The following is a 20,468-nucleotide window of genomic DNA, read 5'->3' on the forward strand; positions in this document are numbered from 1 at the left end:
TTGTTACTCGTAATTCTACTGTCTGTACGTTCCAATCAAAAGAAGTACAATGGTGAAGAGTTGTGCAGCGATTAATTGTACAAATAAATTCGAGAAAGGAACGAATATTACATTTCACAGGTATGTGGATATTTTAAGTTGTTTTGTATGTCAGTGCACTTGCTTAATAAATGTTTTTGTAACACGGTATTAGCATAATGTCTGTGCATCTACACTCCTGGAAATGGAAAAAAGAACACATTGACACCGGTGTGTCAGACCCACCATACTTGCTCCGGACACTGCGAGAGGGCTGTACAAGCAATGATCACACGCACGGCACAGCGGACACACCAGGAACCGCGGTGTTGGCCGTCGAATGGCGCTAGCTGCGCAGCATTTGTGCACCGCCGCCGTCAGTGTCAGCCAGTTTGTCGTGGCATACGGAGCTCCATCGCAGTCTTTAACACTGGTAGCATGCCGCGACAGCGTGGACGTGAACCGTATGTGCAGTTGACGGACTTTGAGCGAGGGCGTATAGTGGGCATGCGGGAGGCCGGGTGGACGTACCGCCGAATTGCTCAACACGTGGGGCGTGAGGTCTCCACAGTATATCGATGTTGTCGCCAGTGGTCGGCGGAAGGTGCACGTGCCCGTCGACCTGGGACCGGACCGCAGCGACGCACGGATGCACGCCAAGACCGTAGGATCCTACGCAGTGCCGTAGGGGACCGCACCGCCACTTCCCAGCAAATTAGGGACACTGTTGCTCCTGGGGTATCGGCGAAGACCATTCGCAACCGTCTCCATGAAGCTGGGCTACGGTCCCGCACACCGTTAGGCCGTCTTCCGCTCACGCCCCAACATCGTGCAGCCCGCCTCCAGTGGTGTCGCGACAGGCGTGAATGGAGGGACGAATGGAGACGTGTCGTCTTCAGCGATGAGAGTCGCTTCTGCCTTGGTGCCAATGATGGTCGTATGCGTGTTTGGCGCCGTGCAGGTGAGCGCCACAATCAGGACTGCATACGACCGAGGCACACAGGGCCAACACCCGGCATCATGGTGTGGGGAGCGATCTCCTACACTGGCCGTACACCACTGGTGATCGTCGAGGGGACACTGAATAGTGCACGGTACATCCAAACCGTCATCGAACCCATCGTTCTACCATTCCTAGACCGGCAACGGAACTTGCTGTTCCAACAGGACAATGCACGTCCGCATGTATCCCGTGCCACCCAACGTGCTCTAGAAGGTGTAAGTCAACTACCCTGGCCAGCAAGATCTCCGGATCTGTCCCCCATTGAGCATGTTTGGGACTGGATGAAGCGTCGTCTCACGCGGTCTGCACGTCCAGCACGAACGCTGGTCCAACTGAGGCGCCAGGTGGAAATGGCATGGCAAGGCGTTCCACAGGACTACATCCAGCATCTCTACGATCGTCTCCATGGGAGAATAGCAGCCTGCATTGCTGCGAAAGGTGGATATACACTGTACTAGTGCCGACATTGTGCATGCTCTGTTGCCTGTGTCTATGTGCCTGTGGTTCTGTCAGTGTGATCATGTGATGTATCTGACCCCAGGAATGTGTCAATAAAGTTTCCCCTTCCTGGGACAATGAATTCACGGTGTTCTTATTTCAATTTCCAGGAGTGTATTTGCAGGTTTCGTTTCTCAAAACCATAGCTGTTACAAAAATTGTTACACGCTGTCAGGAGGCAAGATTTCCGACCGACAGAATAACTTTTTATATGTTCTGATCATTTTGAAGAAAGTTGGCTGATCGGTAGTGTTTTCATGGTCTAGGTTAGGTTGAAACTTGATAATTTGGTCGTGAGTGGCCAAAGCACTATGCCATATATAACGCACTTCTCGTCATAAAATCTAAAGCAAGGGAGAGTCAGAAAATATCTATTAATATAGTGGGAAAATCTTCGAGTATTTTGATGCATTTTGCGTACATCTATCGTAAATGAACTAAGAAAAATGCTAGGGGTCCAGTACATAACGTTTAGCAACGGCAGATTCCATGTAGTACGTAAGATAAATTCATAAACAGTGACTAGTTGCTGTTTGTTCATAAATTAAAAGATATATTGTAGTAACGTATTTAAATGAGGCATTATGCTTGTGACCTAACTCAAGGGAAGGCATTTTATAACCAAAAGCGATGTATAAACATTCGAACTCCGCGCGTCAGTTTACCACCCTAATGGCCGCCGCCCAGCTATTCAATTGTCCGCTCTTCACAGTCGACCACTCGTGCGGATGTGGGGGCCTGAAAATAACGCCGCGACCGAACGATTTGCAGCGGCGGCACATTTAGAAAATTGTTCCGCAAAAAAAAAAAAAAAAAAAAAAATTAACCAAACCCGTAAATCGGGAGCAGATAAAATTAGCAGTGAATTACGAAATATTTTTCTTTTACAGCGATCCTGAGGCTGACGGAATTTATTACTGGTTTTACATTTGTGCATTCATAGGCGGATAATTAACGTTGAAGTTGTTAATCTGTTGGTTCTTTCAATTTCTAAAGCAAATAACTTAAACGTATAGTGAAGTGTGTTTTGTCAATGATAATTAAACGTTCAGGTCGGCTTGGCAATATTTAACCAATTTATGCTAACAGAGACAGTCTTGTGTTCCATAGCTAACGCCGGGAAAGAATTCAGTAAATATTTAAAAAACAACTGCATTTAGAAAACGTGTGCCAAGGCCGAAGTACGTAAAAAATTTAATTTGTATAATTTTCAACTAAATGTTCTCAATCAGTTAGTATGAATTTATCAGCATGAGAGGGTTGCTAAGGTTCACGTAATTTTAAATGTGCTTAATTCTGCCTAAATGAATTTTTATTACCACACGTAAATAAGGGATTCTACAACAAAGTTCGTACAGAAAGAGCGAAGAACAAAAATATTTAAAGCAACATTTCTTCTCCATTTTCAAATCCACTATCATTCATTTTCATTTTTACATAATAAATAAATATATATTTATTTATTTATTTATTTATTTATTTCATTAAATGTCCGACTCTTCCCGGAAAGTACTCTCACGACACTTCAATAGTGAACGTCTCCGTGATGTTGAACGCCTCTCTTCAAACGCCTGCAGCTGGAGTTTGTTCAGCACCTCTCATTCTGACTAAAGGAACCTGTGACGAAACGCGTCGCTCTTCGTTGTATCTCCTCTATCTCTTCTACCAGTCCTACCTGGTAAGGATACTGACTGATGAACAATACTCAAGAATCGGTAAACAAGGGCTTTCTAAGACACTTCTTTCGTGAATGAATTACATTTCCGTAAGAACGCGCTATGAAACTCAGTCTGGCATCTGCTTTTCCTACCATCTGTTTTCTGTGATCATTCCAGTTAAGATCGCTCTGGCTATTTACTCCTAAATATTTCACGGTAGATGCTATTTGTAGGAATTTGTCATCATTAGTGTAATTGTACAGTAGTGGATGTCTTTTCCTGTGTTGGCTCGGATGTGTTACATTTATTTACGTTCAGGGTGAACTTCCAGAGCCTTCACTATTCATCAATCCTCTGCAGGTCATCCTGCAAATCGATACCGTTCATTGGCGTTGCTGCTTTCTTATATACAGCCGCATCATCTGCGAACAGTCTTAAAGATCATTTATATACATTGTAGACAGTAACGGTTCTATCACACTTCCTTGGGGTATGCCGGAAATAAAAATGAGCTTACGGCATCGGAGATGGGGATGACATGATGATGAGGACAATACAGCACCCAGCCCCTGAGCGGAGAAAATCTCCTGCTCCAGCTGGGAATCGAACCTGTGCCTCTTCGCGTGGCATTTCGCCGCGCTGACAACTCAGCTAACCGGGGTGGACAGGTACTCCGGAAATTACCTTTATAGCTGTCTATTTTGTTGCGTTAAGAACGACGTGTTGAGTTCTGTCATCAAGGAAGTCTTGAATCAAGTAGCGAATCTGGTCCGCTACTCCATAAGCTTGTTTTTTTTTCGCTAATCGTCAGTGCAGGATGGTGCAAATGCGTTCCTGAGGTCAAAGGACACGGCATCAACTAGACCGCCGTTGTGTACAGCGGTCTGGATCTCACGGAAGAACAGTGCGCGCTAAGTTTGGCATGATCTCTGACTGCGGAATCCACGTTGATTTTACAGTCGAGATTTTCGTTGACCAAAAACATCATAATTCTTCACCATAAAACATGTTCTGTAATTCTACAACAGACTGACGGCAACGATATAGGCCTGTAATTACGTTCATCTCTCTTTTTAAGTCTTACAAGTATTTTCATAGCTATTAAAAATTGACGAACACAAAGTTTCGGGACTATCTGCATCCCTGTGGAGTTGGGAGAAATTATTTCATACTTTTCAGTCCGTTTAAACAACGTTTTATATTAACGTTCTTTAAGTACTTATTTTCTGATTTTTAGGTTAGGAGAGCTTTGAAAACATGTTATATTAAAAATGTACTTTTATTTCAATAATTATTACTGTTTCGTGTCTTTTTTGTTTCTTTGTTCCGGGCGCCAGTGTCCCCTTAACCTCGCGGTTGACCATGCACTGGGTAGATATTTACCCAGTAGAACAGCTCATAATAGGAGGGAATTTTCATTGTATGGTATACAGTCACTATAAAGAAACTTCTAAAGAAACAGAGATTACTGCATAATAAGTGTCAAACAATGCGTAGGGCTACAGATAGGGAATGAAACGCGTTAGGCTCTCAAGAGAGCAATACGTGATGCCTTTAATGACTACCGCAGCAGAGTATCTTCAACCGATCTTTCACAAACTCAAAGAAATTCTGGTCGTGTGTAAAGGCGGTTACAGGCACCAAAGCTAGTGTCCTGTCCCTAGCGAATGAGCCAGTAACTGGAACTGAGGGTAGCAAAGCAAAAGCCGAAATGCTTAAATGCTTAGCTTCGTTTTCAAATGTTACTTTACAAAGGAAGACACAGGAGAAATGCCCAGATTTAATCCTCGTGCCACTAAAAAGATGAATGTGGGAAGCATTAGAGTCAGTGGTGTTGAGAAACAGCTGAAAGCGTTAAAACTGAACAAAGCTCGAGAGCCCAATGGAATCTTAGAGCTTATTCTGAGCTCAAGCATAATGAGGTATCTTGACCAGAATGACATCGTCAGTGGCAAACAGAATGGATTCCTAAACATCGATCATGTGAAACACAACTCGTATTTTTCTCACTTGACACACTGAAAGAATTGGATCCAGGCAGTCAGATAGATGAAGTTTTTCTTGATTTCCGAAAAGCATCTGATTCAGTACCACATCTTCGCATATTATCAAAAGTACAATTATATAGAGTATGAAGTGAAATTGTGACGGGATTGAGGGCTTCTTGGTAGGGAGGACACAGCCTATTACCCTGGATGTAGAATCTTCGTCAGATGTAGAAAGAACTTCGTGTGTGCGCCAGGAAAGTGTGTCGGGACTCTTGCTGTTGATGTTATATGTTAATGACATTGCAGACAATATTAACAGTAACATCAGACTTTTTACAGATATACAGTTATCTAATATGAAGCGCTGTCTGAAAGAAGCTGCATAAATATTCAGTCAGATCTTGATAAGATTTCAAAGTGTTGCATAGATTAGTAACTTGCTTTAAATGTCCAGAAATGTAAATCTGTGGACTTCACAAAACAGAAAACATAGGATCCTATGACTATAATATCAATGAGTCACTGTTGGCATCGGCCAGCTCATACAAATGCCTGGATGTAACACATTGTAGGGATATGAAATGGAGTGATCACATAGGCTCAGTCGCAGGTTTACTGGTAGAATGCTCGGAAAGTGCAATCAGTGTACAAAGCAGATTGCTTACAAATCACTCATGCAACCGGTTCTAGAATACTACTCAAGTGTGGGGGACCAGTACCTTACAGGACTAACAGAGGGTATCGAATGTATACAGAGAAGAACAGCACGAATCGTCACAGGTCTGTTTGATCCGTGGAAGAGTGACATAGAGCTACTGAAGGAAATGAGCTGGAAGGCTCTTGAAGACAGACGTAAACTATTCGGAGAAAGTCTATTAACGAAGTTTCAAGAACCGGCATTAAATGATGACTCTAGAAATGTACTACGACGCCTTACATATCGCTCACATAGCGGTCGTTCAAAAATGGTTTTGAGCACTATGGGACTTAACATCTGAGGTCATCAGTCCCCTAGAACTTGGAACTACTTAAACCTAACTAACCTAAGGACACCACACACATCCATGCCCGAGGCAGGATTCGAACCTGCGACCGTAGCGGTCGCGGGGTTCCAGACTGAAGCGCCTAGAACCGCTCGGCCACACGTGCCGGCACTTGGCGGTCGTGTGTATAATTATTTCACGCATAAAGACATTCAAACAATCATTCTTCACGCGCTCTATTATAGGTTGATGTTTTTAAAAATATCGAGAGAACGATATATAGATATTTAAGTAAATATCATTATCGACCTTCGATATATCGAGAAGAACTATCGATATAATGACGGTGAGTATATCGATAAAAATATCGGCTGCACATTGTAAATACTGCCAGTTTTAGAGCTGTATATGTAAGTATAGATTTATTATTAGATGCTATGTATATCAACAAGCTAGCAGCTTGTTCATCCCCCTGAGAGCAAGAATTAATAGGAAATAAATGCACATTCATGCTTGGCGATTACCGCTTTGCAAACACTGGTAACTGCATGTAAGAGCCACAATAAAAGGTGTCCGATGGGTCCGCCATTCGTTTCGTCACATATCGAATTTGTCTGGAACACTTCATGTTGACTTCTCCGGGTTTTTTTTTATTGCTGCAAACGCCAGCGAACTAGCAGTCGTCGTGTCAAAATTGCGTGGTGAAGTCCAACGTTGCAGTTTCTGTTGGTAGCGCCGAGCGCCTATTGCGTCAGCATTTCCCCCCATAGGTCTCTGCCCGCCGCAAAGACCAGTCTTAAACTAGTTGCGTTAAAAATTGTTTTTTAACGCAACGGGTCTGCTGTTTATTCACATCGGAAATCTTGTTATTCCATTCAAACCGCCATCCCCCGCCCCCCCTTTTCACAGTGCAATTGGACTTCTTCGTGTCAGCTATAGGCCTACTAGCTTCACACAATCAAAGCGTAAGACTCGACGTGATGAAAGCTCAAAAAGTAGTAAGAGTCCTTCACGCAGTGAAAATAAAATTATGTTATAGCACAATTTCAGGAGAACGATATCAAATATTTACAGAAAATTGTTAAAAAGTACGGTATAAAGTAAAAATATCGTCATGAATGCGACGTCGGAATATCGATAAATCGGTGAAAAAAAATATCACCGGTATATTTCGTTACTTCTTTCGAAAAAATATCGATATATCGATAATTAGTCGACTGTCGCACTCCACACGTGAATGATACGGGAAGAAGCCCAAATAATTGGTACAATGGTAGTACCGTCTGCCATGCACTTGGCAGTGGTTTGCAGAGTATAGACGTAGATACAGATGTAGGGAACCCCGGGGCGATACAGCGGTTGTCCCATCTCTGTTACAGCCCTGCGTCGCAGCTCTTGGAACTCAGACTTGATGTTTTCGCCTCGCTTCGGCCAGACTCAACACGACGCAGCACTTCTGGCGAAATCGGACGGCGCGCCAGCCGCGGGGAAAGCAAACGGGCCCCAGCGTCCATCAGTATTCGGCGCCGCCAACCGGAGCGAGCATTCCGCGCACGCACCACGCCAGATCCTCCTGCCGATGCCGCCGTATTGTGAGCTTCAACACTCTCCAGGCATGGATTTACTGCCTACAGGTGCCTGTGTGGGGACGTCTTGTTCTGCCTCTTGTTCCCGCCAAGTTTTTTCTACAGACGTCTCACTCATCGTCATCTCATTAAAAACTATTCGGACGTTTTAGCAAGTGATAAGGAGGAATGTCCAGCTTCCGTAGCTCATTTACTTACTTATTACTTTTTTAATGTAACTATTGTGTGCAATCTTTATTTTCCTTTTCATTAGGATTCATATTTCTTAATTATCCTTGTATAGCGCTTCCTGGGTGAAGAAGACGACCTGCAGGAAAAGGCGGCAGGTCATGTTTAAATACCGTCCATTACCATAAAGACTTTAATTTCAGTTGACAAAGGAAACACTTCTCGACAGGACAATAGTCGACAACTCCTAATAAACGGTGGAAATGAAGAGTGGGTTAGGAAAACGGGGTGGGGGGAAGGAGGAACTGTTAATGACCAAGTAACCAATAACTGTATCGGACTGCCGGAAAGAACACTCAGGTTCAATTCTTGGAAGCGCCAGGAATTTTTCTGAATCTAAGGTAGTCGCTGACGCCAAAAACGCTTAGTGGCAATCAGTAGTTCGCGTCTAACTACAGTGAACCCTGGGCGGGCTCAGAAGAAAGACTGTTTTCGCGTAGATTTATTTAGTGCCACACAGTATTAGCAGCGAATGTGTATCCTGAAATATTTATACGATGGAGGTTTGATTGATATTAATAAACAGTGTTTAAACTGAATTCAGCCGGCCGCGGTGGCCGTGCGGTTCTAGACGCTTCAGTCCGGAACCGCGAGACTGCTACGGTCGCAGGTTCGAATCCTGCTTCGGGCATGGATGTGTGTGATGTCCTTAGGTTACTTAGGTTTAAGTAGTTCTAAGTTCTAGGGGATTGATGGCCTCAGATGTTAAGTCCCATAGTGCTCAGAGCCATTTGAACCATTTTGAACCAAACTGAATTCAACAGTGAGTTACATAATTTAGCAGTGGAAGAAACGTCATTCACATTAGCCATAAATATGGGGTGTTTATGAATTAGTTACACAAATGTAACCTTCAACTGTGAAATGGGTAAAAAACTGACAGAAATTTTTGATACATCACTGAATTCAGTACATCTTCAAGTTTTATTTCCACTAACACTGCTAGTTCCCGACGTTCCCGATAGTTGGCAAGCGCGAATGAGTTATTCCAACAGTCATCATCATGGAGTCGTACATTGTCAAGCGTCAAAGCAACTGGTATAGGCATGCGGATTCAGATGCAGAGATATGTAAAAATGTAGAATAAGGCGCTGCTGTCGGCAACGCCTATACAAGACAAGTGTCTGGGGCAGTTGGTAGATCGGTTACTGCTGCTACAATGGTATGTGTGATGTTCTTAGGTTAGTTAGGTTTAACTAGTTCTAAGTTCTAGGGGACTGATGACCTCAGACGATAAGTCCCATTGAGCTCAGAGCCATTTTTTTTTAATCTTGCAAGGACGGGACCAACGACAATTGAAGAGAATCATTCAACGTGACGGAAGTGCAACCCTTCGGTACATTGTTGCAAATTTCATTGCTGGGCTATCAAAAAGTGTCAGCGTGCGAACCATTCAACGAAACATCATCGATATGGGCTTTCGGAGCCGAAGGCCCACTCGTACGCCCTTGATGACTGCACGACACAAAGCTTTACGCCTCGCTTGGGCCCGTCAACATCGACATTGGACTGTTCAGGACCAACATGTTGGCTGGTCGGACGAGTTTCGTTTCAAATTGTATCGAGCGGATGGAGGTGTGCGGGTATGGATACAATCCATGGGCCGTGCGTTTCAGCAGGGGACTGTTCAAGTTGGTGGAGGCTCTGTAATAGAGTGGAGCGTTTGCAGTTGGAGTGATATGGGAGCCCTGATATGTCTAGATACGACTCTGGCAGGTGACACGTACATTAGCATCCTATATGATCACCTGCACCCATTCACGTCCGTTGCGCATTCTCTTCTGAGTTTAAACACTTCTGCTGGCCACCAAACTCCCCAGACATGAACGTTATTGGGTATATCTGTGCTGTCTTGCACTGTGCTGTTCAGAAGAGATCTCCACCCTCTCGAACTCTTCCGGATTTATGGTCAGCCCTGCAGGATTCATAGTGTCAGTTCCCTTCAGCACTACTTCAGACATTAGTCGAATCCATGTCACGTCGTGTCAAGGCACTTCTGCGTGCTCACGGGAGCCCTACGCGTTATAAGGCGGGTGTACCAGTTTCTTTGGCTCTTCAGAGTGTAACAGTGCAGAACGTGCGCAGCGTTGTTTATGGTTTCATGAATCCAGATCTGCTGCTAAGGTTCACAGACAATTCAGGACCACTTCAAGACAGACTGTTGTTATTTGGCACAACCGTTTCACTGAAACTGGCAGTGTATCACTTAGGATGCCAGGTCAGAGTCGGCCAGAAGTCTCTGACGTGGCAATTGAACAAGTTCGGCAGTCTTTCAATCAGAGTATGCGCAAATCAACGAGACCTGCCATCTTAGAATTGAATATGCCTAGTGTTACAGTGTAATACGTATCACGGAACGTCATTCATTCAAACCCTACAAACTGAAACTGTTGCAAACTTTAAGAGAAAGTGACAAAGAAAAACAAGCTGAGTCTTGCGTACAAACGTTTAACAAAATTCAATCGAAGATGATTTTCTTAATAAAATTGTGTTCAGTGACGAAGCAACCTTCCATGCCTTCGGTAAAGTGAATGGGCACAGTGTTCGGATATACGGTGTGCAGAAACCACATCACATAATCGAACATGTACGGGACTCGCCCAAGGTAAATTTTCCTTGCGCTGAAAGCTGTAAGGAGATTTACGATCATTTCTTTTTTTCCGAGTCAACTGTAACTGGCATATTGTACCTGGACATGCTTGAGCATTATCTAAAGCCTCAGTTACAAAAGGATATGGGCACAGCATGTATTTACTAGCAAAATGGCACGCCACCACATTATCATCGTTAAGTTGTCGCGTATATCCGAAGGAATGTGCCGAGCTGAACTGGACGTTGTGGAACAATATCCTGGCGACCTTGTTCATCTGATTTAACCACAGTGGACTTCTGTGTATGGGGATACCTTAAAGATAGTGTTTGTTCCTCAGCTTCCGGAAAACATAGACGAGCAGCGAAATCGGATTACACAAGAAGTTGTCACCATACATCAAGACTTGCTTCATAGAATCTGGCAGGGAATTGATTACAGATAGGACATTTGTCGTGTTACAAAAGGTAGCCACATGGAACATTTGTAGATAAAATCTGAAGATATACTGCATTCAGTGCTGTATCAAACATTTCTGTAAGTTATTTACCCTTTTCACAGTTAAAGGTTACTTTTGTATAACTAATTCATAAAAATCCTGTATAGGTCACAATAGTAGTAGACAGATGCTTAGGAGGCAACGTAGGTTCGACATGGCGACACCTGCTCCAGTACCCTAAAATCAACGCAATCTTCAGATGAGTTAGAGAAGTCAACGTAACAAAACGGTGAGTATAACAGCTCCAGAATGAGATTGTCACTCTGCAGCGGAGTGTGCGCCGATGTGAAACTTTGTGGCAGGTTAAAACTGTGTGCCGGACCGAGACTCGAACTTGGGACCTACGCCTTTCGCGGGAAAGTGCTCTACCATCTCAGCAATCCAAGCGTGACTGACGACCCGTCCTCACAGCTTTACTTCCGTCAGTACCTCGTCTTCTACCTTCCAACCTTCACAGAAACTCTTCTGCGAAGTTTGAAAGGTAGGAGACGAGGTACTGGCGAAAATAAAGCTGTGGGGACGGGTCGTGAGTCGTACTTGGATTGCTAAGCTGACACGGTAGCTCAGCGTGTTCGGTCCGAGGGTTAGCTGCCCTCTGTAATAAAAAACTGAGTTAATGGATGAATGATGAAGCTGAACAAGCGTCATGGGACGTCCGCCCCGAACAAATAGAACGAATAATAACGAACAAAATGAGATAAAAAATTGATAGTAGAACACTTTCCCGTGAAAGGCAAAGGTCCCGAGTTCGAGTCTCAGCCCGGCACACAGTTTTAATCTGCCAGGAAGTTCCAGTATAACAGCTATTTGCAACAGTGGTGCCTAGTGGAGAACTGGATGCAGCGTTGTTCAGGAGTGAATAGGAAAGGAGGGAAAGTGTGAATTATGTTAATAATTTTTTATTCACGAGCGAGCTTTTAAATTACATATACTGTGGATCTAAGTTGTAACGAATGGTGACAATGATGCAAACCGTTGCAGCTGTTACTAAAGAACAAAAATGTAGCTACATATTTTCTGAAGGACACTTGAACATTTGACTTAATACAGAACAGAATTCTGAGTTTGTTAATACCACGAATAGTGTAACTGAAGATAGCAGCACCTGCAATTTAGATTCAACAACGCACAGTTCGACTCCAGCAGTTAGCCAGAAAACAGTAACGAACATTCTAAGCAATCATTTAATGCTACTGATTATGCTAGAAGTTAAAGATTCTCGTTAAGAAATTAAAAACTCTCGTCAAGAAATCTAAGACACTCGACAGGAACTATATATGACGGTAGTATCTGTTCCCGAAAGAACAGTTACCGTTGATGACCATACAGCTTTGCTAGAAATGAAATGATAGTTAAATGGACACCCTAGCTGCAAACAGGCGTTGATGTACTTCATTGGGGACATGTTGAAAATGTGTGCCCCGACCGGGACTCGAATCCGTGATCTCCTGCTTACATGGCAGACGTTCTATCCATCTGTGCCACCGAGGGCACAGAGGATAGTGCGCATGCAGGGACTTATCCCTTGCACTTGGTAGATTAATCTCCCACGAGTAATGAGTATGACGGGCAAACATCTATTAGGCGCACTACGAATGTAGCGGTGTGGACATGTTGGGAATATGGGTCTCACGGGGAGCGTGCAAGGGATAAATCCCTGCAGGTGCACTGTCCTCTGGCTCAGATGGATAGAGCGTCTACCATGTGAGCAGGAGATCCCGGGTTCGAGTCCCGGTCGGGGCACACATTTTCAACATCTCCTCAATGAAGTACATCAACGCCTGTTTGCAGCTAGGGTGTCCATTTAATTATCATTTCACTCGACAGGAAATTAAAAGGGAAATGCAGGGGGTTGCAATAAATTATGAAATATAATTGGTAGTCTGTGAACGGAGCACAGTAACACATTTCATCAAAAGAATGATGACCTCTGAAATGAATTTCAGATCAAACGTGAGGGACTCAAAACTGAATACAAGATTTTAACACACAGATTGACGAACACTGTGAAGAAACGAAAATGTTCGTTATCGAGGCTCATGTTAAAATTCGTGTCCACGATGGCGAAACTGCGCTCGCAATAAGTGCTTGCCGCAGCAACAAAGGGCCGATTATAAAATTAATTGGCGGGGTTCAGACGCAGTGCAGTGAGTTGGGGAGCAAAGTACACAAACTCCGCAGGAAAGTCTTGGAATGTAATGAAGGGTCGAGAAGTGAGTAAAAACTTCGTACGAAAAGAGATTAATGCAGCGTTACCACAATCGGTCACAACACAGTTGACGTGCCACAAGTAATTGTAGACATTTGGATGAGTGCCCTAAATTTCCAAGAATATGTTCCCAAACATGGTATCTACCCCTAGCTTTCATAAAACAGTTCAAACATCCATTTCCGAAACATTAAACCGAACAAACTAAAAAAGATACGTGCATCATCCACATGAAAGGTGAAGCACATATCTGGGGTGTTAGTGTATCCGACAATTATTTCACGTACAAAGAAATGGAAATAGCGTTCTTAAATAAATTTTGTTTTCGAGAAAAACGGTGTGACATAAATAAAAAAAATTCTTACACTACCGAACTAGGCGTGCCATCAGGGTACTATGCGAGAGTATACACAGAAAACTGATATGACAATGCATACCTCGGCGAACCGGTTAAAAAGAAAGAATTAGTATCAATTTTAACACAAAAGTTACCACTCGTATGTAAAGAGTTGTCCCTCAGCCCGCATTTGAATACGGAACAAGTGTGTTTAGTGGTCGATCGTACTGAAGTCCTGGTAGCAGAATGAGAACAACGAGAGAGAAATAAAGACGATCACCAAAATCGCTATGCTGGCCCACCGCGAGGAGAATTTCAGGATTATGGACGACCAAGTAGATTAGGTCGATGAGACGACAGCAGGCGACTAAGGGACGAATATGACCCACAGAACGGATTTAATCCAAATCATCAACCAAATCGATCGGCGTATGCAGGAGACGGGGCGCCGAATTTATCGCCGAAACTCGCTAGTTGCCGCGATCGTAATCCGGGAGAGTGACGGTAAACTAAATAAAGTTTTGGCAACGGCCCGCTGCTACACTGATGTTATGGGAAACGCGTCAGATGTCACAATAAAAGCCATTAAATGCGAACTTATCACAGATGTGAAGGAAGACCTACACAGAGATGAAGAAGGGAATGATAAAGAAATCTTAATGGTTTTTGTAGAAGTGGAAATAAGCGGAATAATTATGAATGCCTTAGTGGATCGTAAAATTTAGTTTCATAACTGTAACAGCATATAAATGCTTCTGTATAGTATCGCGTAACTTTTTTTTTAATGAAAGAGAACATTCTGATAACTGAATGAAGCGTTTTGTTAAAAATATTCTTTTATGTTTGTTAAAAGCCAGGGCTAAATTTTCTCAGGGCGCTATCGCCAGATATACCATACGTATTCCAACGTGAAGACACCCATCTTACGGTGGATTAAGAAAAAATCTTTTTTTAATATTACGCGATAAGCCAATTAAACACAATGTGAGGCTTGATTCTACAGGATAGGTGCCTATGTGCAATTGGAAAATATTACAAGATGCCGTTTAGTATTTATTGAGATTATTTTTTAATACTTTTAGCAATAAATGACTATTAAAACGGCATATATCATTTTTATTGTTAATGGCGTCGCTACGACAATGAGCCTATTCAAAATGGCCAGGGCAACATCTAATTATTACGTAGCTAAATCATGGGCAGGTAAGGCACTTGCTACTGACAAAACCACAATTTTGAATGATATATATATATATATATATATATATATATATATATATATATATATATATATATATATATATATATATACACATATATTCAGAATATTACTAATATTATTACAGATAATTGTCTTAGTTACGGACCGTGAACAATAATCGTCCGTCAGCTAGAACATCAGAATCAAGAAGGCACTGAAAGAAAATACGTTCATCCCTTCTGTACCAAATGACAAATATACTACACATTACTATCCTGAGAGCGCATATAGCGCTTCCATTGTTGTGTATCGATAATTTGATTCATACTCTTTTTTTCCGGAGGCTATGCTATAATAGCATGAAAAAGGCTAATATGCTCCTCTTTTAAAAGATTCCGAAAATTTCCTTGAATCGCCAGCCAATTTCCTTCTCCATCCTTGACACAATATTTCATCACCTCGATGTTGACGGGACGTTAAACCCAATCTTCCTTCCTTCGCTGTCACTGTCTCCCTCTTGCTCTCTCTTACTGTTACCATCTCATTCATTCCATCCCACTGCTGCTAACTGTTTTCACTGTCACCATCTCTCTCTTTCCCATTGTCATTGTCGTAGACTCCATCTCTCACTATTACTGGCTCTCAACCAGTTCCACTATCTCTTTTTATTCTTCTCTCATTGGCACTATCTCCTTCACTCTTTCCCTAGCACTGTTTTGTCACTATGTACCGCTGCCACTGTGCCCCGCTCTTTCTCACACACACAGGCATCGTAGTATCTGCTCTTTCTATACCACAACCACTGACTCCTATTTTTGGAAAATTGGAAATTTGTGGTAAGGTCTTATGGGACAAAACAACGGTCATCAGGCCCTAAGCCTACACACTACTTAATCTAACTTAAACTAACTTACGCTAAGGACAACACACACACTCATGCCCGAGGGAGGACTTGAACCTCCGACGTGAGGAGCCGCACGGACCGTGACAAAGCGCCTGAGACCGCGCGGCTGGCTCCTATCTTCCGCTACTTATTTCTCCATCTCTTTCCAACTACCACTGTCTTCTTCTCTCTCAGCACGAAAAGTGTGAATGTGTTCGCACGCTAAAATTTTTAAGAAAATTTTCGATGATTCTGATCAAGGTAGAATGGGGAAGCTGGTACCCGACTCTTCACTCAGAGTATTAACAAGAGCCTATTAGTCTTTTCTATGCTCCGAAAGAGCATTTTTCCGCTGGTTCCCTTCTTTTCCCCACTACAGCGTGTCACACGTGAAAAGAATTTTATGGGTCAGTAAAATTTTGATAGTTTGCTTATATGAAATTGGGATAGCACAAAGGTGCACAATTTTACACCTCTTACCGGATTTTATGCAAAAGGTTTGCATGTGCTTCAGTACTATAATATAAGGTTCCCAGAATCCTTCTGATGATAAGAGAGACACTACGACACTTTATAAGAAGCGTTTTCGTCCCACACCGTATATTTTGTGTGCATTTTACGTGTACAAGTTGGGTAACTTTGAACATCTGTACCTCAGAAACGGATAAATATATCAAGGAAATTTTCAGGTTCGTCCGAGATCCGGATCTTAGGAATGTATTGTAAAAGTTCTAGCCATTTGCTGTGCATAGCTGTCTTGGAATCCGTGGATCTGACTGGTACCCAAAAACCATGTGTTCGACTGTTTCCCCATAGCGGATAAATATTTTTGTAAACGGTAGCATGGCACTTCTAGACAAACGGCTAATGAATATACCACTAAATTTTGAGCAATTTGCTTCGGTTAGATATTTAGATATCCGCTCCTGACAGCGAGAAAGTGGTGAAAAACGCGTTTTTCACCTTTCTCATAAACCGCTCATGAACTAAATGATGCCTCCATAAGCACTTCATGGTGCACCGTAGACGACATCAAATTCAAAAAGAACCAACCGATCTGCTCTGTTTGCCGAAGCTAGAGGAGGTATCTAATATTCAAACTTTGACGCTGTACTGTAGGATAATGACACTAAGATCATCCTTCTATTGGGTATACAAATGGTCCTTAGCCCAAGGACTATCCAGAACACTTGGACCTACCTTTCCATCACCAGTAGAACCCGAGAATCCCGTTTTTATGCGCGGCGTTTTGGAATATATCAGGTAGCACATGCCGGTGGATGCCTACTGACAATCTGGTTGCCTTCGCAGCATTTGTTGATGATGGCGTACTTATTGTCATTGCTGTAGGTAATCGTAGCAAACACATCAAACATCAGGCACTACTAAAGCTCTAAAGTCAGGAAGATGAGTACAAGCAGACCGTACTGATTTTGGCTCTCTTAATATTGGCCGAATTCTCGGTATCGATTGGTTCAAATGTTCAAATATGTGTGAAATCTTGTGGGACTTAACTGCTAAGGTCATCAGTCCATAAGCTTACACGGTACTTAACCTAAATTATCCTATGGACAAACACACACACCCATGCCCAAGAGAGGACTCGAACCTCCGCCGGGACCAGCCGCAGTCTATGACTGAAGCGCCTTAGACCGCTCGGCTAATATTGATTGGTTAACTGAAATGAAATGTAAAATAGATTTTGAAGAAAGCTGTCTTCGTGTGAAGATAAACAATGGAGAGAAGTGAAGGGATTTGTTAGTGAAGATAACATGAGCTCTGCGTGTGCCAGCATGAGGTTAATGCGTTTTCTACAAGAAGAGGGAACTACAAATTTAAATAACTGTCTCCCTGCGCGATGTATGAACCTTCTTCTGTAATGATGCGAAAAAAAGGCCAGAGGCCAGAAGTTCATATGACATGTAAAGCGGGCTAATGCTGCCCCATTGGTACCAAATTTAATCATAAATCTGGCCAATGCCGCCGTGGAAGTGTCACACGGAGGGAGGGTCGTCACAATACCTCTAACCCACCTTTCGCCCCCTCATATGACGGCTCTGCGATGGAGGTCAGAACCGCGTCGCCCAGCGTAGAGATCAAGCAGTTTTCTTATGAGCAGTGGCCGAAGAAAACACACATCGCCGCTCGGAATCGACAGGAAAAGGCCTCAGCGGGTAGCGTAAAGGGGTCAATGAAATCATCCTTTTGTGCTGATTCCCACACATCTGTCGATAGAAAAACAAGTTTGTAATGTGATAACGCCACATGAAGACGTTCTTGGCAATCGTTGGCAGTGCTGACATCGCCTGACGCTTCAAACCATCTCTAAAGACATCGTGGACTACCAACCCCACTGAATGCGATCTCACTCCTTCTTGCTCTGGTGTACAGGGTGTAACTACTAGGTACCATTCAAAACCATTCGACGAAACTTGAACATGATCCGAAGCAGCAAAGGGGACTTATGCTTTTTCAGTGCTTCTATTTCTCGCCCTCCTATGATGTGATCACGGAGGTCTGCGACATTAATACACGCGTGAATGAAACGGCAAAAATTGGGTCCTGTAAGACCCCAGTTCGGTAATAACCTCGGTGGCAGCCGCTCCCATTTATTGAGAATTCCAAAACACACCTTTACGGAGAAAACGTTCGAAGGACTGCTACACCCCTGCATGTAGGCAACCACTAGATAAAACTCCAGTGCCAGTTGCCTTTCTGCAGGCGCTTAGTACTACTTCGGAAGTTTCTTTCTGCAAAGATACAGTTTTAAATTTCTTTATAGATGTTTGGGGGAAGGGGAGGAAGTGTCATTGAGGTCACACATGATTCATTTTCGTACACTCCTCCGTAATCACACCACAGCTGCCAATGGGACATCTTTAGCCCACTTTACATGTCACATGAACCTCTGGCCCTTTTTTCGCATGTGTCGACACCTTGCTTGTAGAAGTGTCACTGAGCCCGATGGTGATGTCACAAGGTACAATGCTTTTGCACCATTACACGTGTAAGTAGGCTGTTTAGGTTTTTATGTTGGTAACGACACGTAGCGCTCTGTATGGAAATCACTGACTGTGCTGTGTGAAATCTGTGGCTGGTTTGCGTTGTTGGAATATTCGCTATTGTACTGTTGGGAAGTTGTATGTGAACAGCGTGTAGCGTTGCGCAGTTGGAGGTGAGCCCCCAGCAGTGGTGGATGTGGGGAGAGAGATGGCAGAGTTTTGAGAGCGGACGATCTGGACGTGTGTCTGTCAGTAAAAGGAAATTTGTAAGACTGAATGTCATGAACTGATTTTATATAGATATATAATGACTTTTGAACACTATTAAGGTAAATACACTGTTTGTTCTCCATCAAAATCTTTCATTTGCTAACTATGCCTATCAGTAAATAGTGCCTTCAGTAGTTAGAATCTTTTATTTAGCTGGTAGTATTGGCGCACGCTGTATTGCAGTAGTTTGAGTAACGAAGATTTTTGTGAGGTAAGTGATTCATGAAAGGTATAGGTTATTGTTAGTCAGGGCCATTCTTTTGTAGGAATTATTAAGTCAGATTGCGTTGCGCTAAAAAAAAAAAAAAAAAAAAAAGAATTGTGTGTCAGTTTACTGTTGATCAGAATAAGTAAAGAGAGAAATGTCTGAGTATGTTCAGTTTTGCTCAGCTGTTTCAAAATCAAATAATGTAAGAGCTTTACCAGCACTGTCATTCTTAATTTTTCTATGGGGTGTTACAAACGCCGGCCGCGGTGGTCTAGCGGTTCTAGGCGCTCAGTCCGGAACCGCGCGACTGCTGCGGTCGCAGGTTCGAATCCTGCCTCAGGCATGGATGTGTGTGATGTCCTTAGGTTAGTTAGGTTTAAGTAGTTCTAAGTTCTAGGGGACTGATGACCGCAGATGTTAAGTCCCATAGTGCTCAGATCCATTTGAACCATTTGAGCCATTTTTGTTACAAACTTTGCGGTCATCTTTGAGCCAAATTTCAAACTGATGCATCGCAGTGGGAGACAACTGCTATGTTTCGAAAAGGTGATCCTGTAATTCTGTTGTGCAGTGTATTTTCAAAAACACCTTGTTTGATCAAAGAATGCACCTGCAAAATTAAAGTCAAGGATCACCAACCATATCGCAGTAATTCTCATCCAGTATCCTTGATTAAGAGAGATAATGGGCAATGAGGATGAAACAATAATAATGGTAAAATTATTCTATTGCTAACTTAGTAACTACCCGTCCACCATAGACAAAATGCACATTTCGGTCCGTGGAAACACAGTGAAGACGCACGCGCCCAAGAGGCCGCCCACTGACCTGTGATCCTGCGGACCCTGGAGCCCGTGGCGTCCTGCAGGTGGTTGCTGGCGAAGGCGGAGATGTGCGCCCCCAGGCTGTGGCCCACCAGGTGCACGTCCAGGGGGGCGCCGCCGTCGCCGCCGCCGTGGATACGCTGCAACCGCACAAGGCTAGGTTAGACCTGGGAGTGTGCGGCTGGGTCCGAAACCCAAGCAACTGCTGCACCTCGGTAAACGATGACCACTCATTAAAAAAAGTTTTGTATTACCCCGGTTCCCAGAACTCCTGAAGATAGACGTTGACTGTAGATATTGTACCACAGACACAGTCCCTCTGAGTGTTCAGAGATGTCACTAAACCTGCCCAAAGACGTAAACAATCATGCATAAGCGGCGCCTATTACGCGGAGGGGGTCCGACAGCCGATCAGTTCCAGCCATTCCACCAGGGAGAAGGTACATGGCTCGTGTTGTCTGTAGTTCAACCATGCCTTGACGG

General features: G+C 43.4%; 1 protein-coding gene across 2 annotated transcripts in view; it reads right to left on the minus strand.

Annotated features, from left to right (window-relative positions):
- The window catches only part of LOC124802607 (pancreatic triacylglycerol lipase-like), a 237,942-nt gene that overhangs the window by 63,555 nt on the left and 153,919 nt on the right, over positions 1-20,468 (minus strand). For both annotated transcript variants that reach the window (XM_047263490.1, XM_047263489.1), the window contains exon 5: positions 19,990-20,125. In XM_047263490.1, coding sequence (XP_047119446.1) covers positions 19,990-20,125 — 136 coding nt within the window. The remainder of the gene's footprint in view (positions 1-19,989; positions 20,126-20,468) is intronic.

Source organism: Schistocerca piceifrons, chromosome 6 (genome assembly GCF_021461385.2).
Source record: "Schistocerca piceifrons isolate TAMUIC-IGC-003096 chromosome 6, iqSchPice1.1, whole genome shotgun sequence".
Lineage (NCBI taxonomy): Eukaryota > Metazoa > Arthropoda > Insecta > Orthoptera > Acrididae > Schistocerca > Schistocerca piceifrons.